General features: G+C 45.5%; 1 protein-coding gene across 2 annotated transcripts in view; it reads right to left on the bottom strand.

Moving 5' to 3' along the window:
- Window positions 1–11,961, bottom strand: part of Pcsk6 (proprotein convertase subtilisin/kexin type 6) — a 129,930-nt gene extending 117,969 nt beyond the window's left edge. For both annotated transcript variants that reach the window (XM_013512589.1, XM_013512588.1), the window contains exon 1: window positions 11,860–11,961. In XM_013512589.1, coding sequence (XP_013368043.1) covers window positions 11,860–11,871 — 12 coding nt within the window. In that variant the 5' untranslated portion in view covers window positions 11,872–11,961. The remainder of the gene's footprint in view (window positions 1–11,859) is intronic.
- Between the last annotated feature and the right edge of the window lie 3,635 nt (window positions 11,962–15,596).

Raw genomic sequence — 15,596 nt, forward strand, 5'->3', positions numbered from 1 at the left:
TTGACTCATGGTGCGATGCTAGGACTAAGGGTGCCCCACCCTGGGTGTCAGTGCTACCCACCTGAAGGCAGGGAGCCTGGATAGAATATGAGGGACAGTTGCCGCTTGCTTCCTTGCTACTTCACTGCTTTGCTGTCTTCCTATCTTCTGCCTGCCATGAACTGTTTCTCCTCTGTGATGCCCCTCTGCCATGCCACCCTGTCTTGGAGTCAGCCAACTGTGAAGTGAACCGCTGCAAACTGTGAACTAAATAAAGCTCTCCTCCTTTAAGTTTGGGCGTCAGGTATTATGTCTCAGCAACAATAAAAATAATAAGACAGCATCTCCTTCACTAATCATTGCTGGGCTCTGCATAAGAGTCCCATGCTGATACATAGCTCTCAGGGTGAGCTAGGCCAGCGCCAGGTCCACAGCATAGTTAGGGGCACTCCCAGTGGCATGACTCTGGCCCTCTTCGATGCCCTGGTGATAGACCCAGTTATTGCAAGCCTCTGACAACCACCAAGACAGGGTTGGTCCAATGAAATCAAACATGATAGATGTGCCAGGTGAAAGGGCTTCTGGATTCCAACTCTATGGAGATGAAACCCAGGTGGACAGCACGGTCACAGCAGCCAGTTTTGCCAGTGATCACATTATCCTTTCCCCTGGGCTCTGGTCACTGCCTTGCTCCTCATCTATCCTAGGAAGAACAATGGAATCACCAACCTCACCTCTTACCCACCACAAAGAGTAAGCCACTTTCCAAATCCAACTTCCCTGATTTCTCTGCACATCAGGCACCCTGTGGTCACTTATTCAGTCGCTTGCTCAACAAAATACCCTATATGCCTGTGCTAGGTTTGGGAGGAGGAACGGGAATATACCTGGTCCTTGTCCAGGGACTAGGTGCTTTTCCCTCTGCCTTGGCTTGGATGCAAAACTCTTGTTTCATATCTCTGCTAGGTTAGAGCCCTAGAGTCACCTGGCCACACAGGAAAGGCTAGAGATGTGCCAATGACCTGAACCCAAGTGACTGGAAACTTGAACTCACCTGTCCATGCTGAAAGGATGCCCTTGCACAGGCATTGTTCCAACAGTCTCATGTACATGATATGCAGCTTATAATAAAGAACCCCATCACAGAGTGTCCCTAAGCATGTGCTACTTGTGCAATTAATTATTCTGTGGGACTTGCAAACAAATGGTGACGTGGTGAGAGTTGCAGAGGAAAGGAGACTCGACTCTTGCACTATTTACTTTACACATGCAATCACCTGAGTTAGGAAAAGTAATCTGGGGGTCTCTGTAAGATTTAAAGCATTCTCCCTCTCCTGGGAGGACCAGGACTAAAGGGAAGCCTAACAATGCTGCTCCGGCAGTACACTTGGACTGTCACTTTCCACTGAAGTTTCAATCACAACCTACTCACCAGATGCCTCACAATGTCTACATAGGAGGTTCAGACTTCCTCTGTGAAAAATGTATGGAAGAGTCAGCAGCACACACTGACTTACCTTCCAAGGTCATGGATATGCAACTCAGAAAATAAGTCCTAAATCCAAGGACGACTGCGAACGGGCAACCCCACCCCCATCTGTGATTGGATGGATTTGGGGTTGCTATGGTTTGGAAGGGTTCGCTAAAGGGCCATGCGTTGAAAGCTGGTCCTCAGCCTATGGTGCTGGTGGGAGGTGGGGCTTAGTGGGAGGAAGTTAGGTCACTGGGCACGTGCGCTTGACAAGCTACTCGGCTCCTTCTTCTTCTCTCTTTGCTTCCCAGCCACTGTAAGGTGAGCAGCTTCTTCCACCACACGCTCAGGCTGTGAGGTACTCTGCTGCCTCAGGCCCAAAGCAACAGGGGCCAAATGATGATGGACTGAAACCTGCAAAACCCTGAGCGAAAATAAACCTTTCCTCTTTTTAAGCGTCTTGTCTCAGGTATTTGTCACAGCAACAGAAAGCTAACACAGGGGTGATGTGATTATCCTCTGCTGCCCAGCTGGTTTATACGCTCTGCCTGGACAGGGTTTATGTTCTGTGCACCACTGTATTTCAGTCTGCTAGGCGATTCATGGCATATAGCGAGGGCTCACTAAATGTTTCCTAGATCAAGACACAAATTTAGACTTCAGATTTTAAACAGGAATATGCTTCAAATGCTATAACCACAAAGAAACTTCTTCCCTTCTGAGTTGAAAATGTGACCAGGTCTTCAATCCTGGGTGATACTTGCTCTCCTTTTCTGTAGAAAATCAATTATAAGCATATTGGTATAAGTGCAAGGTATGTTTGCCAAATGCCACTTCCAGCCCAAACACAAATCACATCTGTTCATGAAAATGTTTTGATTTCTTTGAAGATGTATTTTGAAAACACAACTTCATTCTGACTTTTTTCCTTTTATCCATTTTCTGTTTGAGTGTTTCTGGCTAACCATGCAGCATTCTTATCCTAGAAAGTTCTCTGTCCTGGAAATCAGTTCTAGGCAGAAAGAAGACTTCATAACCTTAAGATTATATGGGAAAAAAAAAAGATTACATGGAAAACAATTTGTCCTTGGTTTTGGTTTGTGTGCTCTGGGGAGGGAGCTAGGCAGCTCTACCACTGAGCTACACCCCCAGTCCTACAATTTCTTTCTAATTTTTTTGGTAGTATATGTCCTTTTCCAACTTTCCTCTTAGAAGTCAAGTTAAAATTGGACATCTGTGGAATGTTCTTCTGTAGATAAAACTAGGTAGAACTTAAAGTCACTCATGAAGGTGCAAAATAAACAAGCAGAGCCTTGTTTGGATCTCAGTGAATGGCCTGTGGATGTCAAGAGCTATCATTGTCACCAGGTTGTAAATGCATTCTGAGTGGCAGCCTTGACAGTGGCCTCTTTTCTATGGACTATGGGCACGCTGCTAGACCAGAAGCCCATCTGACATACTGGTCCCGGGTGTGACAGGGATAAAAGGAAGTGTTTTTGAAACTTCTCCTTATGAGACAATGTCACCAAAGAGAACATGACATCTCACTTGTGCTCCACCCAAAGCCGCCATCTACCTTCAGGCCCTCATCCACTCAGGAAGCCTCAGAAATGTCTTGGGAGCTGGAGACTCCCTAAGGGGGTTCAGACTCTTTTCTGTGGATGCAGCTAAGATGACAAAGGATACTCACAGGAGCCCCTTGCCCCAGGAGTTTTACACAACATTGTGGGGAAGGGCATACATTTGAATCGAGTTACTAAACTTCCTTATAGAACCCACTGGCCAGCTCTGTTGAGAGTTTTGCGCAGGTTCTGTGATCCATGCATAGTTGGTTGTATGCAGAACAAGGGAAACAGTTCCTACCAGCTCTCTCTTTCCTTTTTTTTCCCTTGGCTTCCTCAGAGTGAAGGATATTATTATTTGTAGCTGTGGGAGGACAAGGGAAGTCTGCCATGGTGTGAGCCAGCCTGACTGCATGCCAGGGCAAATCAGCGGAGGAAGTCATTAGTCACCTCCCCAGCATTCAGGAGCCACCAAATCCTAGTCTCCTCTAGGAGAGAACCACCACACTAGGAGTAAGAAACCACTTATTCTCTCTGCATAGGAAGTTGGACATCCTGCCTCGACTCTCACCTCTAAAGGGAGAGGTGAGATCACCAGGTCCATCTCCGAGGGTCTTTGCATTCAACAGTCTTTGAAGCTTAGATCTCAATTCTCATCAACACCAACTCCGCTGAACACCTAATCAGGCCACATTCAACCAGATAAGGAGCTAAATGAGAAGGCTGGGTGGTGATGTTAAAGAAGGACAAATAATGCTGCCTGACAAGTGCACGCCACCTCATAGGGTGCAAGGCGGTCCTCTCCTCAACCGCAGGAGTGGATGCCCATGTGAACAGAGGAGGGAACGGCGGGCCCATGGTCCTTCAAGGACTGGAAAGACAGAGTTCCAGGAGGCCCGTCTGGAAAAATAGTCAGGAAAGTGATGTAGGTATGAGCATTTGGTTGTTTTCCCTCTGGAGAGAGACAGACAGAGAGAGACAGACAGAAAGAGAGAGAGAGAGAGAGAGAGAGAGAGAGAGAGAGAGAGAGAGAGAGATCCCACAACCTTTATTGATTTTCCAAGGGGCCTGTGATGCCACTGTGGTTAAGAAGCACCGAACTAAGCAAGGCTCATGAGGAACAGATGTTACTGCTGCCGTCTTTCTGAATGCAGGAGCACCACCACTGCCATAGCAAACAAGAGTCAGTTTCATTACGGTCAGTCTTGGTGAGATGCCTAAGCCCACCTGTGGCCTTGGGGTGAACTTGGGGGATACCAGGCTGCTATGAACCACACAGACAGAACTGGTAGGCCAGGGCAGTAGAAGAGGAGGAGACACTGGACAAACCCCAAAATAAGAGGTATTCTGCCTCAGCCTAGGGACCCCCCTCCCCGTCCTCCTCTGTCACCAAGACAACAGGGAACCCAGCTCCCTCCCACTTCTACACCTGCAGCCAGAACAGAAACTGTACAGACCATGTCTTGGTTTCTGCCCCGAAGGCCACTGCCAAGCTGCCAAGAGAGGACAGGACACATCCTGCTAATTTGGGAAATGGACAGCGGCTGTAAAAGCACTTTGGGAAATTAAAGCTATTTGTTCATTTGCAATTTAATTCTTATCTTTTCTGAAAGGAATCAGCAGGTCCCTCTCTCCCCACCACATGTCCCTGGCCTCTGGTCATCAACCACAGCACAAGCGGCCATAGGCCAGTTTCCTCTATTGGCTGGAACATGTCCCTCCCCAAAGTCTCGTGATGAAGTTCCAGGGCCCAGAGACTAAGAATGAGACCGTGGAGATGGAACTCAGGGCCTCACACATGCTAGGCAAGTCCGCCACCATGGAGCTACATCCCTGGTGCCTGGAGATGGTCTTTACAGAAGTAACTGAGTTAAAATGAGGTCCCTAGAGTGGGTCCCAGCCCAATCTGACTGGTGTCCTCAGAAGAAGAGGAGATCAGGAGACAGATGGCACACGGAGGGATGATCATGTGAGGATGAAGAGAGAGAGAGAGAGAGATCTCACAGCTATGGGATGCAGCTATCTGTAAAAGACCTCAGAAGAAACCAACACTGCTGTCATCTTAACCTCAGACTCCTAGTCTCCATAATTGAGGAGCAATGATTTTGTGTTGTTTGAGCCACCCAGTCTGTGGTACTTTCTTAAGCAACCCTAGGAGACTAATAAAACTATCAAGTCAGACATTGGTCAATATGCCCCCGTGCGGCCATTAGCATTAGCAATATAGGAGAAGGCTTTGTTAATTCAGGATCCCTTTAGCTTTTTTGTCATAATTAAACCAACATAAGCCAAAATGTATACCTTAATTTTTTTTTTATTTTTCAATACCAGGAATCAAACTCAGGACCTTGCACTTGCCAGGCAGGCGCTTGTACCACTGAGCTATATCACCAGCCCCAAAATGTACATCTTTAACATTTATACTGAAAGAAGCTGATAAGCAAATGATAACAATCATGCCCTGCATACATGAACCTAACCTGTGAAAACTGAGATACATTTCAATAAATTCATACTAGACTTCAGTCTACTATTTACTGGGGAATTGCTGGACCTACAAGGAAACACAAATGAAATATGGCCTGGGCCCTCAAGAGCTTCAGATTGTACCGCCAAGAGACAGGCTTGCGTGCTTCCAACTACAAGCTCATGTCCCCCAGAGCATCCAGGAACCGGTTTGCATCCCCAGCACCTTCTCCTTCCTGAGTACTGCACATGCTCCCCAGCCTGCCAGCGCAGGCCTCCCAGGGCTGTCTGCAGCTCCCCTGCCAGCCTTGTCTCTGTTGCCAGCCAGATCCCAAGCAAAATGAACTAGTCATCGTCGTGGCCACCAAACACTGCTCCCGCTCTTGGGCTAAATCTAGAACATAAACATACAACTGCTAGGAGGAGTGGGCCAAGTCTGAGGACTCCTCGCAGGCTTCCCGGTAGCGGGGCGGGAGGGGAAGGGAGGGGAAGGAAGAGAACAGCGCAACATGCAGGGAGGCGGGGAGCAATCTGGCAAAGCTGTAAGGAGGGGGAGAGTGAGGTCATCCAAATCAGTGAGGCTGGGCTGGTGCGGGGGCAGACCAAGGAGGGTGTGGGAGGTACGGGAGGAAATCCTAGGGGCTGAGGCAGCCGGGTGTTTCACAGGATCTCTTAGCAGATGGACAGGAGATTGGTGGGGATCCAGGATGCCTACAGCAGGCTGTGTGGTGGTCCAGGTGAGAGGACACACAGGACATGGGCAGAGCCAACAGCACAGGAGGTGGGCTGGCCCCAACTGATGAAACAGGCAGGGGCAGCGAGGCTGCCAGCTTGTGGCTGGTACCGTAAGATGCAGATGAGTGCTTCTCTTCGAGGTCAGACACAGCGAGTTGGGAGTGGGCCGGGATGACGTTGAGATGTCTTTGAGAGACCAAAGTTAAGTGCTAAGTGCACAGGTGAAATAACAAAATGCTGTCTTTTAAAGCAGGGATCCCCAAGCTCCAGCCCATGGACTGGTACTGGTCTGCAGCCTGTTAGGAAATGGGCCGCACAGCAGGAGGCGAGGAAGCGAAGCTTTCTCTGTATTTACAGCATCACTCACACCACCACCTGAGCCCTGTCTTCTATCAGATCAGCAGAGGCATTCGGGTCTCATAGGATGTGAACCCCACTGCAAACTGCACATGCAAGGGATCTAGACCGCACGTTCCTTATGAGAATCTAATGTAATAATAGAAATAAAGTGCACAGTGTGATAATAATAAAGTACACAATAAATATAAATGTACTTGAATTACCCTGAATCATTCCCTCTCCCATCTGTGGAAAAACTGTCATCACAAAACCGGTCCCTGGTGCCTCAAAAGTTGGGACTGCTGCTTTAAAGTATATTTTAAAATTCAAGCCTTTTACCAGTTCCTAGTAGCCATGTCACTCAGGCTAGTTAGATTGTGCTGAAACTATAGAGGTCGTTCATCCCTGTCATCTGCAATGCCAGACAGGAGGCTGCCAGCTAGGAAAGACGGAGACCTCTCCCTCCCCACGTGGCAGACCCGGCCTGGGCAGCAGCCTGCCCGTTTCCCCGCCGCTGCACAGTTCATCAGCCTCTCAGATCAGCCTGGTCACTGACTGCCTAGATGCTGTTACTTGCCAGGAACTTTTTGTTTGTTTGCACTTCAAATGGTTCTAGCACACAAAACTATCAGATAAAATTCCATCTGTGGTTAATGAAAAGATCTCCTTAAACGTTGCATCATTGCTGGGAAGAAACCTGAGCTCTGATTAAACTCTGGGGGCAAAGTCCCATCCTACAAAACAGAATGCCTACTGTGGTCCTCGAAATCATTTTGTAACTTTGGAACATTAAAGCACTGAGAGGGAGCATCAAACTGAAGGCGCCTAGCACCCCGGAAGGAGCCACCCAGGGCCTCCTTAATAACATCTTTACCCTTCCATTTCCGTCATCCACCTGGCTAAGGACCAAAGGGAAGGAAAGGGCTGAACCGGAGTCATCGCGCTAAAATGTAAGGGTTGGAAGACACAGGCAGCAGCGTCTAACTATAAGCCAGCTTGGAACAGAATCAGAACAAGTAATTTTGAAAAAATTTGTGAGCCCTTTCAGCTATTGGCTGATGCATCTGTAACATCCACCCTTCTCCAGACTTTTGGCAAAAGAACAAGTTAAAAACAAATGCTTTCAGTTTGCTTAAATGACAGCCCTTGGAAAAACCCAGTGACTGATACTGCACACTGAAAACGCTCAGGCTGCTCTCTCCAGGATGGGGCTGATCAACAAAGCAATTGGAACAAAATAGCCCTTTTCAGACCGTAAAAAAAAAAAAAACAAAAAAAAATCAAGTGAAGGTAATTAAGAATCTAAGGGAAATGATGGCACAACGTTAGCACAGATCAGTCCAAAAGGATGCTTAAAAAGAAGGCGAGTGTGTGTGTATGTGTGTGCGTCTGTGATTAAAGAAAAAAGAAGTCCTACTTATGCCTGCCTTGTGTTTTGTTTAACAAATTTACACTTATCAGTTTCTATGTGTCACTGGGGTATGCTATAAATTCCATCAATTACTAAAGTTCTGTTATACAACAGAAACTGGAGCTAATTAAAATAGACTACCATCTGTACTCAATTGAACTTTATCCTAAGCCCTATAACGTTCATTTCCAGTTTGGTCATTCCAACACAATGGCAACTTTGCATTCCAATGCCTCTGCATAATATTAAATCATCTTTTCCTTTTTGTTAATAATATTAATTACACAACTCTCCAGATGTTAAGGTGTCACCACAAAGGCTCTGCTCGTGTAGGAAAATGGTTCAGATGGGCTGCAATGAAAGATAACACTAAATGCCTACATAAAACAGCTAATTTTGCCAAATATTTAATTGGAAATGACAAGGCAATGTAAATATCCATCAGACTGACAGCTAATTGATTTAGTTTGCCTTAAAACTAGACGAATGTAAACAGAGGTATTTCAGTTGCGATTCTGAATTCATAATTGGTTTAGATGTCTATATGCTCTCCCTGGGGCTACAACTTTAATTAGAACTGTGCGAGACAATCAGCCAATCACGTGCGGGTTCCAGGCAGAGCTGGGATGGTCTGGCTGTTTACCTTTTTCCTCTTTCTTCTTTATTGGCAGGGTGCTTTGATAGCAGCCCTGCCAGGAGCTTATTAAAAAACTCCGTGTAAAGGAGATTTTCATTCAAAATCATTTAACTGCCAGAGCCTTTGCCTGCGAAGTCTATCCTTCCTCCTGTTTCCTGCAAGGACACAGCTGATTACTGAGAATACTTTGCCCTCACAATCACACTGAGTACCGTACTTTAGAAGCACCTAAAATGAGTCAACCATGCAGCTCAGAGGATGCTGAGGGAGGCAGCAGAGAGGCAGCACAGAGGCATCGAGGCCCTGGAGCCCTCTGCAGAACCCGTCCCGGCCACCCAGGCACTGTGTATCCGCCAGCCTCCACTTCCCGGCTCTGCTGCAGGCTCATCACCATGCCTCACTAAGGCAGAACCTTCTGGAAAACTGCACTTCCATTCACAGCTGATATTTTTGGAAAGGAAAGAAAAGCATTCAAATTGAGTACCCTTTTCGTATTAGTATAAGTTTGTGATACAGAATCATCACCTTCATCGTGGGGGACTGGTACATGTGCTTACTGTATCTTAATCCTTTTTACTCCCCCCCCCCTTCCCTCTGTCTCTCCCTATCCACAGATCCCTTTCACATCTGTGCAAAAACCTATTTTCCTCTTTCCTATCCTCTTTTATTTTGCTCTTTAAATTATTTATGTTTTGGGTTTCTCATAAAAGAGAAGTCACGCAATGTTTAACCTTTTGTGTTTGATTTATTTTACTTCGCATTATGGTCTCAAGGTGCATCCATTTTCCACAATGACTCAATATCCTTTATTTTGGCTAAGTAGTAGTACTCCATTCTGTCTATCTATCTATCTATCTATCTATCTCACATTTTCTTCATCCATCTGTTCATGGGTTGCTTCCATAGCAAATATGAGTTAAACCATGAATATGCATGTATCATTGTAACATGACGACTTTAACTCTTTTGGAAAGATGTTATAAAAACTGAGTCACCAAAAGTAGAGAATGTAGACAAAACACAGACAAAATCGATTTCAGTTTTGCCTTTGTCCTAACACTTGATGGACAGCTTAATTCTCGGACATCCATTGGAAGCAGACCAAAAAACTCACTATCTTAATCTCTTTGTAGAGCATGCCCATGCATGGGACCTCCTGCATGCAGACAGCTTGCCCTCCACTGTAACTCTCTATGCGGCAGCAATTTTGCAACTTCAGAGACTTTAGACAAAGCAGCACACTGTCTTCAAAAGACAGATGGACTGCTCACTTAAGGTGAACGCATGGAGGAGCAATGTAGCCACTTCCTTAACAGCTTAGAATTTTCTCCAACCTGAGAGAGGACAGGTGACTCTCAACCTCACAGCACCAGGTCCCCTCAGTGAGAGGCTGTGCGCTCCACACAGAACACCCTCCGGCTCCTTCTGATACTGATGCCTGCAGCAGGTCTCTCACTCTTCCCGCCTGCCCCATTCCAGGAGTATGAGCAATCTCCCTTTGCTCCTTAAAGGAAGAAAATGTACCTGTCCCTTTGAAAAACATTCCTTCACGTTCCCTGGCCAGAGTGCAAGTAGATATAATCACAGCACCATGTAATTAGGAGAGATGATGCATACAAGTGTCTAAGCACATGGGAATCCTGTAATAAACACTAAGGTCCTTTCCTTGCTGTGAAGGGATAGTGCAATTAGAATAGCAGAGTATTCCATATCTCTTTCTACCTATTGATCTATCTATCCCTCCATCTATCATCCATCCATTCATGCATCTGTGCACCCATCAGTTCATCTGTCCATCCATCTACCCATCTATCCACCTATAAAATTAGTTCAGAAATACATTTAAAATATGTCTGTCTTTTCATAGCCACCTTATAGAAATGAGCTCCACGCACTTTTGATCAGGAGACGTACAGGAGAGATGGCCAGAGAAGGGTAATCCATTACAGTGTCCACGGATAAAGTGCGTCCCCCACCACCTCCAAGCTCTGTCTATACAGTGAAGCCATGAATGTCAATGGGTGGTTTGGGGCAACACCAAAAACCCATTCTTCCATGGTAACCCATTAGAAATGTTCTCTGGGATGAGATGAAATAATTTTGTGCACCAGCTAAGAATCCCAGACTAGCACTGAGCATGTTGCTTTTAAGAAAAGATGATTTCCATGTTTAAAACTATGGCTTACTAATGGTCACATCTGGGGTGGGGATTACTACTGGTTCTGCTGTAAACTTCATTTCCCCTCCTAGCACTCACTGCCCTGTGATTTATCACACATTTTTCTATTGGCCCCACAACCAGCCCCACTGGCCCTGATGTGAGCGGAACCAGCCACCTAGCAGGTTTTCCAAAATGAATGAACTCATCACAGGCTCACTCGGCCATCTTCAATTTTCAATCTTACCAACTATCTTTTGACTGACATTTGGCAAATATTAATTTCAAATATATGCAGAAAGTATTACTAACTACTCCAATAAATACGAAGTGGATTATAACTTCAAATGTTAGCCTCTTTTCAAATTGTATTGTTTTACTCTCAGAGTTATATAAATTTTTAGCAAGAAAAGTTACATACTCACTGCCCCAGTTTTTAAATTCATGGTAACCATTATGATACATGTGACAACCACAAAAGCATCCATCTGTGTGACTTCTAATTTCATTATTAAAATACTTGCTGGAACTGCCTCGTGGTTTTGCTTTAAGGGAAAGATATACATATGTACTTCCTGTACTTATTACGTATTTTGTTGATATTTTCTTATTTCTTACTTTTTCTTTTGCTTTTTTTGCAGTACTGAAAACTGAACCCAGGCCCGTGAGCATGCTAGGTAGGAACTCTACCAATAAGCTACATCCCCAGTCCTACAGGTTTGTTTTTGTTTTTGTTTTTTTTTTCTGGTACCAGGAATCGAACTCACGACCTTGTGCTTGCCAGGCAGGCGCTGTGCTGCTGAGCTAAATCCCCAGCCCCTCCCAGTCCTACTGAATTGTCCAATATTGATAGATCTACACTCACATGAATGTTGCTTCCAACTGAAGTCATGAATTTAAATTTTCAAGTCTGACAGTGGACCCCAATATGTGGAGCATTTACATCGTCTGATGTGCTGCTGCACCTCTGCTATGCTTTATTCAAAGCAGACGCGGAAACTAACATCGCTCTAGAGTTGCCTTACAATCCAGATTTGTGCATTTTCAGGACCACAGACCCCAACACTCTCATCCTTAGGGAACTGTCCTTCCCCGGGGTACCTGGGGGTCCATTCTGAGGAAGGTATGAGGGCCTCTGCTACTCAAGGTCGATCTTTTGAAGGTCTTGCTATGATGAAAATGGTAGAAATCTTCCAGGTTTCCAATCTGCAAAACAAGAAACAGGATATTGTCCATTAATACCATTGTGCAAACAGCTTCCAAAATTCTCCTTCCCACAAAAATTCTCCCCTTGTCTGAGAGGCCTCCTCTGTTCCCAGAGGAAACAGACCTCCCCTCCACAATCATGCTACCCACTTGTGTCTCTGGCACACAGTCAGTGTTTATGAACTGGAAGGTGGATTTAGATAATTCCTTCCAGATAAACAACCCTAGGTGATGTTTCTGATGAAGCATATAATCCATCAAATCTGGTGGTAAGTTAGTATCATTTAAAGTTTGTCTTATCCTGGCCAAGTTATTTAGATGTGGATTAGTGCTCCCATTGGGCCAAGCATCCCTGAAGTAGCTAAGCTAGTGTCAAGTCAAATCTGCACCAAAATATTCATTATAAACAAACTCTGCGCTCTTCGCCCCCTGGGTAAACCGAAATATCTAAGAACGAACACTCATTCTCAAATGCTACAAGGGAGCCAAGGGCAACACTCGGATCCATCTGCTTTGGGATTGTGCAAAGGTCAGATGAGAACAACCGAACCCCTGGGGTATCCCAACTTTCTGCCGGGGGCAGGTCTTCCAGGCAGATTTCAGCCTGAGGGCTGGATGGATCTAAGAGAAGCAATGTGGCCCAGTCCCTGGCCTTCAGGAACTGTTGGTCCTCACTGGGGGGGGACACATCAGAGGCCCCTGGGGCATAGGACACTGCCCTCAGGGGACTGCTTCATGCTCTTTACGGGCTGTAGAAAACTGCTAGCGGCAGTCCTCAAAAGAACAGCTTTTAAAATAAATGGGCTGCATGCTGTGCTTCTCAGGTTAAACCATCCTACTTTCTCCTCTGGCTTCTGGTTAAAGGAGCAACTGAAGACCACAGTAAACCCCCCTCTCCACCCCGTAGCCATGGTTTTGCTTTCTGAGGTTTCAGTTACCTGCACTTAAATGTGGTCTGAAGATATCAAGTGGAAAATCCCAGATGCAAACTACCGATATTATACAGAATACTCACATAATTGTTTTATTTACTATTGATTATTGTTGTTAATCTCCATTGTGCCTAATTTATAAATTAAAGTAGGTACATATGTTTGGGAAAAAGACAGTATGCATGTGTATATCTATCTATATCGGTGTACATATAAACATATATATTTTTATGCTACTAGCATAATATACTATACATATTTTCTATGTAACATACGACTACATATTATACATCATAGATAGGGAATGTCTATATACTACAGCATATAATATATAATGCACACATACATATCACACATATAACCACATATATACATAATTGGCAGTTGTAGGTACCCATGGAACACCTCGGAACACATCCCCTGCAGATAAGGGGAACTGTACTCCGGAGAAGTTTGTACGTGATGATTACAAACTTGTTCTTCTTGTAGTATTGGCAATTGAACCCAGGGACTGTTGAGCTACATTCCCAGCTCTCTTAAAATTTTTTATTTTAAGGCAGCATCTCATCTAAGTCGCCTGTGTTGGCCTCAAAATTGCCCTTCTCCTTCCTCTGCCTCCCAGGTAATTGTGACTGCAGGTGTGTGCCACCACAACATGACTTTCAGGCAGACAGGCCCGCTTCAAGCTCTACTTCATCAGCCATGTGACTTTGGGCAAGGATGTTAAATACCTACAAATCTCCATTCTTCATGAGTCATCACTTCTCAGCCTTTTGGCTAATATCAAGGGTAGTATCAATTCTTTATGAGTAAAACAGAAATAAAACTACAGAACTTACCCCTCGGACATATGTAAGTCTACCTAATCCAGCACCCCACCGGCCACTCCCACCTTACTCAGAGCTGGTCTACAAACCGATCCACTAGAGTTGATTGGCCCAGGCAGAAACTGGAGGGAACTGGGTGCTATGAGTGACTATTTTCACATCTTTGCACAAGAAGCTAAAGCAGGTGTGCAAAAGAGAGTCCAGCATCCTCTTTACCACCCTTCACCTCTTTTTTCCAGCAATCTTGCTCTCTGTCTCCTATTCTTGGGTTTAGGAGACATCCCTTTATTTTTTTCAATAATCTCCTTCCTCACTTAAGCTTGCTCTGATTTTTTTCTGTTGCTTACAACCATAGGTATCAAGTACTATGACAGTCGGGCAGATCAAAGCTACGCAGATCAAAGCTACGCAGATTGGCAAAGCATCCAGCTTAGTGCCTAGGACCTATTGGATGCTCCACAAATGTGGCTGGTTCTGGCATTTTCTTTTTCTCTCAAGCACCTTTTCAAGGCTCCCCCACTCCGCTCTCAAGGTCCGGGATGCTTTGGATTTTGGCCACATCTAGGTCTGTATCTCCTTTGACCCCTTTCTGCTGGGTGACTGGGGCTTCCCCTCTTTGAATCTTCATTTCCTCAGGAAACTAAAAGCTACCACCTTCGAGGGCTGATTGCTTCGAGATTCAAATGAGATATCTGTCTATGAAAGAGCCAGCGGAGGGGCCAGCAGGAAGTAAGCACTCAGTACATGATTTTCTGCAGTTCTGGTTCTCAGTTCATTTTCTACCTCAAGACATCATAGACCTCATTATTTCTGCCCTATTCTGCACACAAGTACTTTTCTTTCTCTTCGTATAGGTAACTCACCTTGCTCATTTCTTCCGCAAAGTTAATTGCTGCCTGTGTCCAAACACTCCTCCTAAAGCATACTAGACTGCTATTTAGCCGAAGAAACCTTCACCTATAGCAGTATTTAATCAAAATGTTTGCTTGTAAGTGGTTACCATCCCTGCAAGGTGTTACATAACTTTTGCTCTTTTAACTCTGGGCATTCAAGTCAATTCACGTTCAGGGACAGTGAGAAACTAAGAGCTGAATGAAATTTGCTGGCAAAGGAATGTATTAATTGCAGAGCTTCTGACCCTCTGCAGGCCCATGGCAGGGAGGCCCTGGAAGCTATTCAGGCAGCACTTGCCATCTGAGCTACCGAGCCAGGCCACAGGCAGCCACCCCTCCCCTTGAGGCGAGTCTGAAAGCCATTCAGCACCCTGCCTCTGGGTCACATGACCATCCTCAGCAGTGACCCACAGGGTCCAAGTGGATGGGACTGAACAGCCCCAGAAAGGAACAGATGCTTCTCACAATGCTGACCAGGCAAAGTGCCTCTGGAGGAAACAGTGGCCAGCACCATATCTATTTAGACACTTAGGTTAAATTCAGCTGAGGGAGGCCAAGGATCTGGGGAGGGTCAGTCCCACTGCAGGGGAGAAGGAAACAGCAGTCAAGGTCACCCACACCTATTGCAAAACTAGCTGCAGAACTATCTGGGATCTGAATACTCTAGTGGAGCCATCCATTTGCCCTTTTGTGCCTGGCTGATTTCACTCAACATCCCATCTTCAAGGGCCATGTATGTTGCAAATTGTGCAAGAATCTCCTTCTTTCTAAGGCTAAAGAGTATTTCATTGAATGGCTATGCATCCATTCATCTACTGATAGACACCTGGGTTACTTCCTGCTTTGGGTTAATGTGAATAATAGCTGTGAACACAGGCACACAAATATTTACCTCTGCTTTCACCTCTTTTGCCTGCATACCCACCTCCTGTTTATTTGGTTTTGTTGGAACACAGGCACAACCACGGCTACACGGACCT

The sequence above is a fragment of the Chinchilla lanigera genome, unplaced genomic scaffold (assembly GCF_000276665.1).
Source record: "Chinchilla lanigera isolate Chin_1 unplaced genomic scaffold, ChiLan1.0 scaffold00015, whole genome shotgun sequence".
Lineage (NCBI taxonomy): Eukaryota > Metazoa > Chordata > Mammalia > Rodentia > Chinchillidae > Chinchilla > Chinchilla lanigera.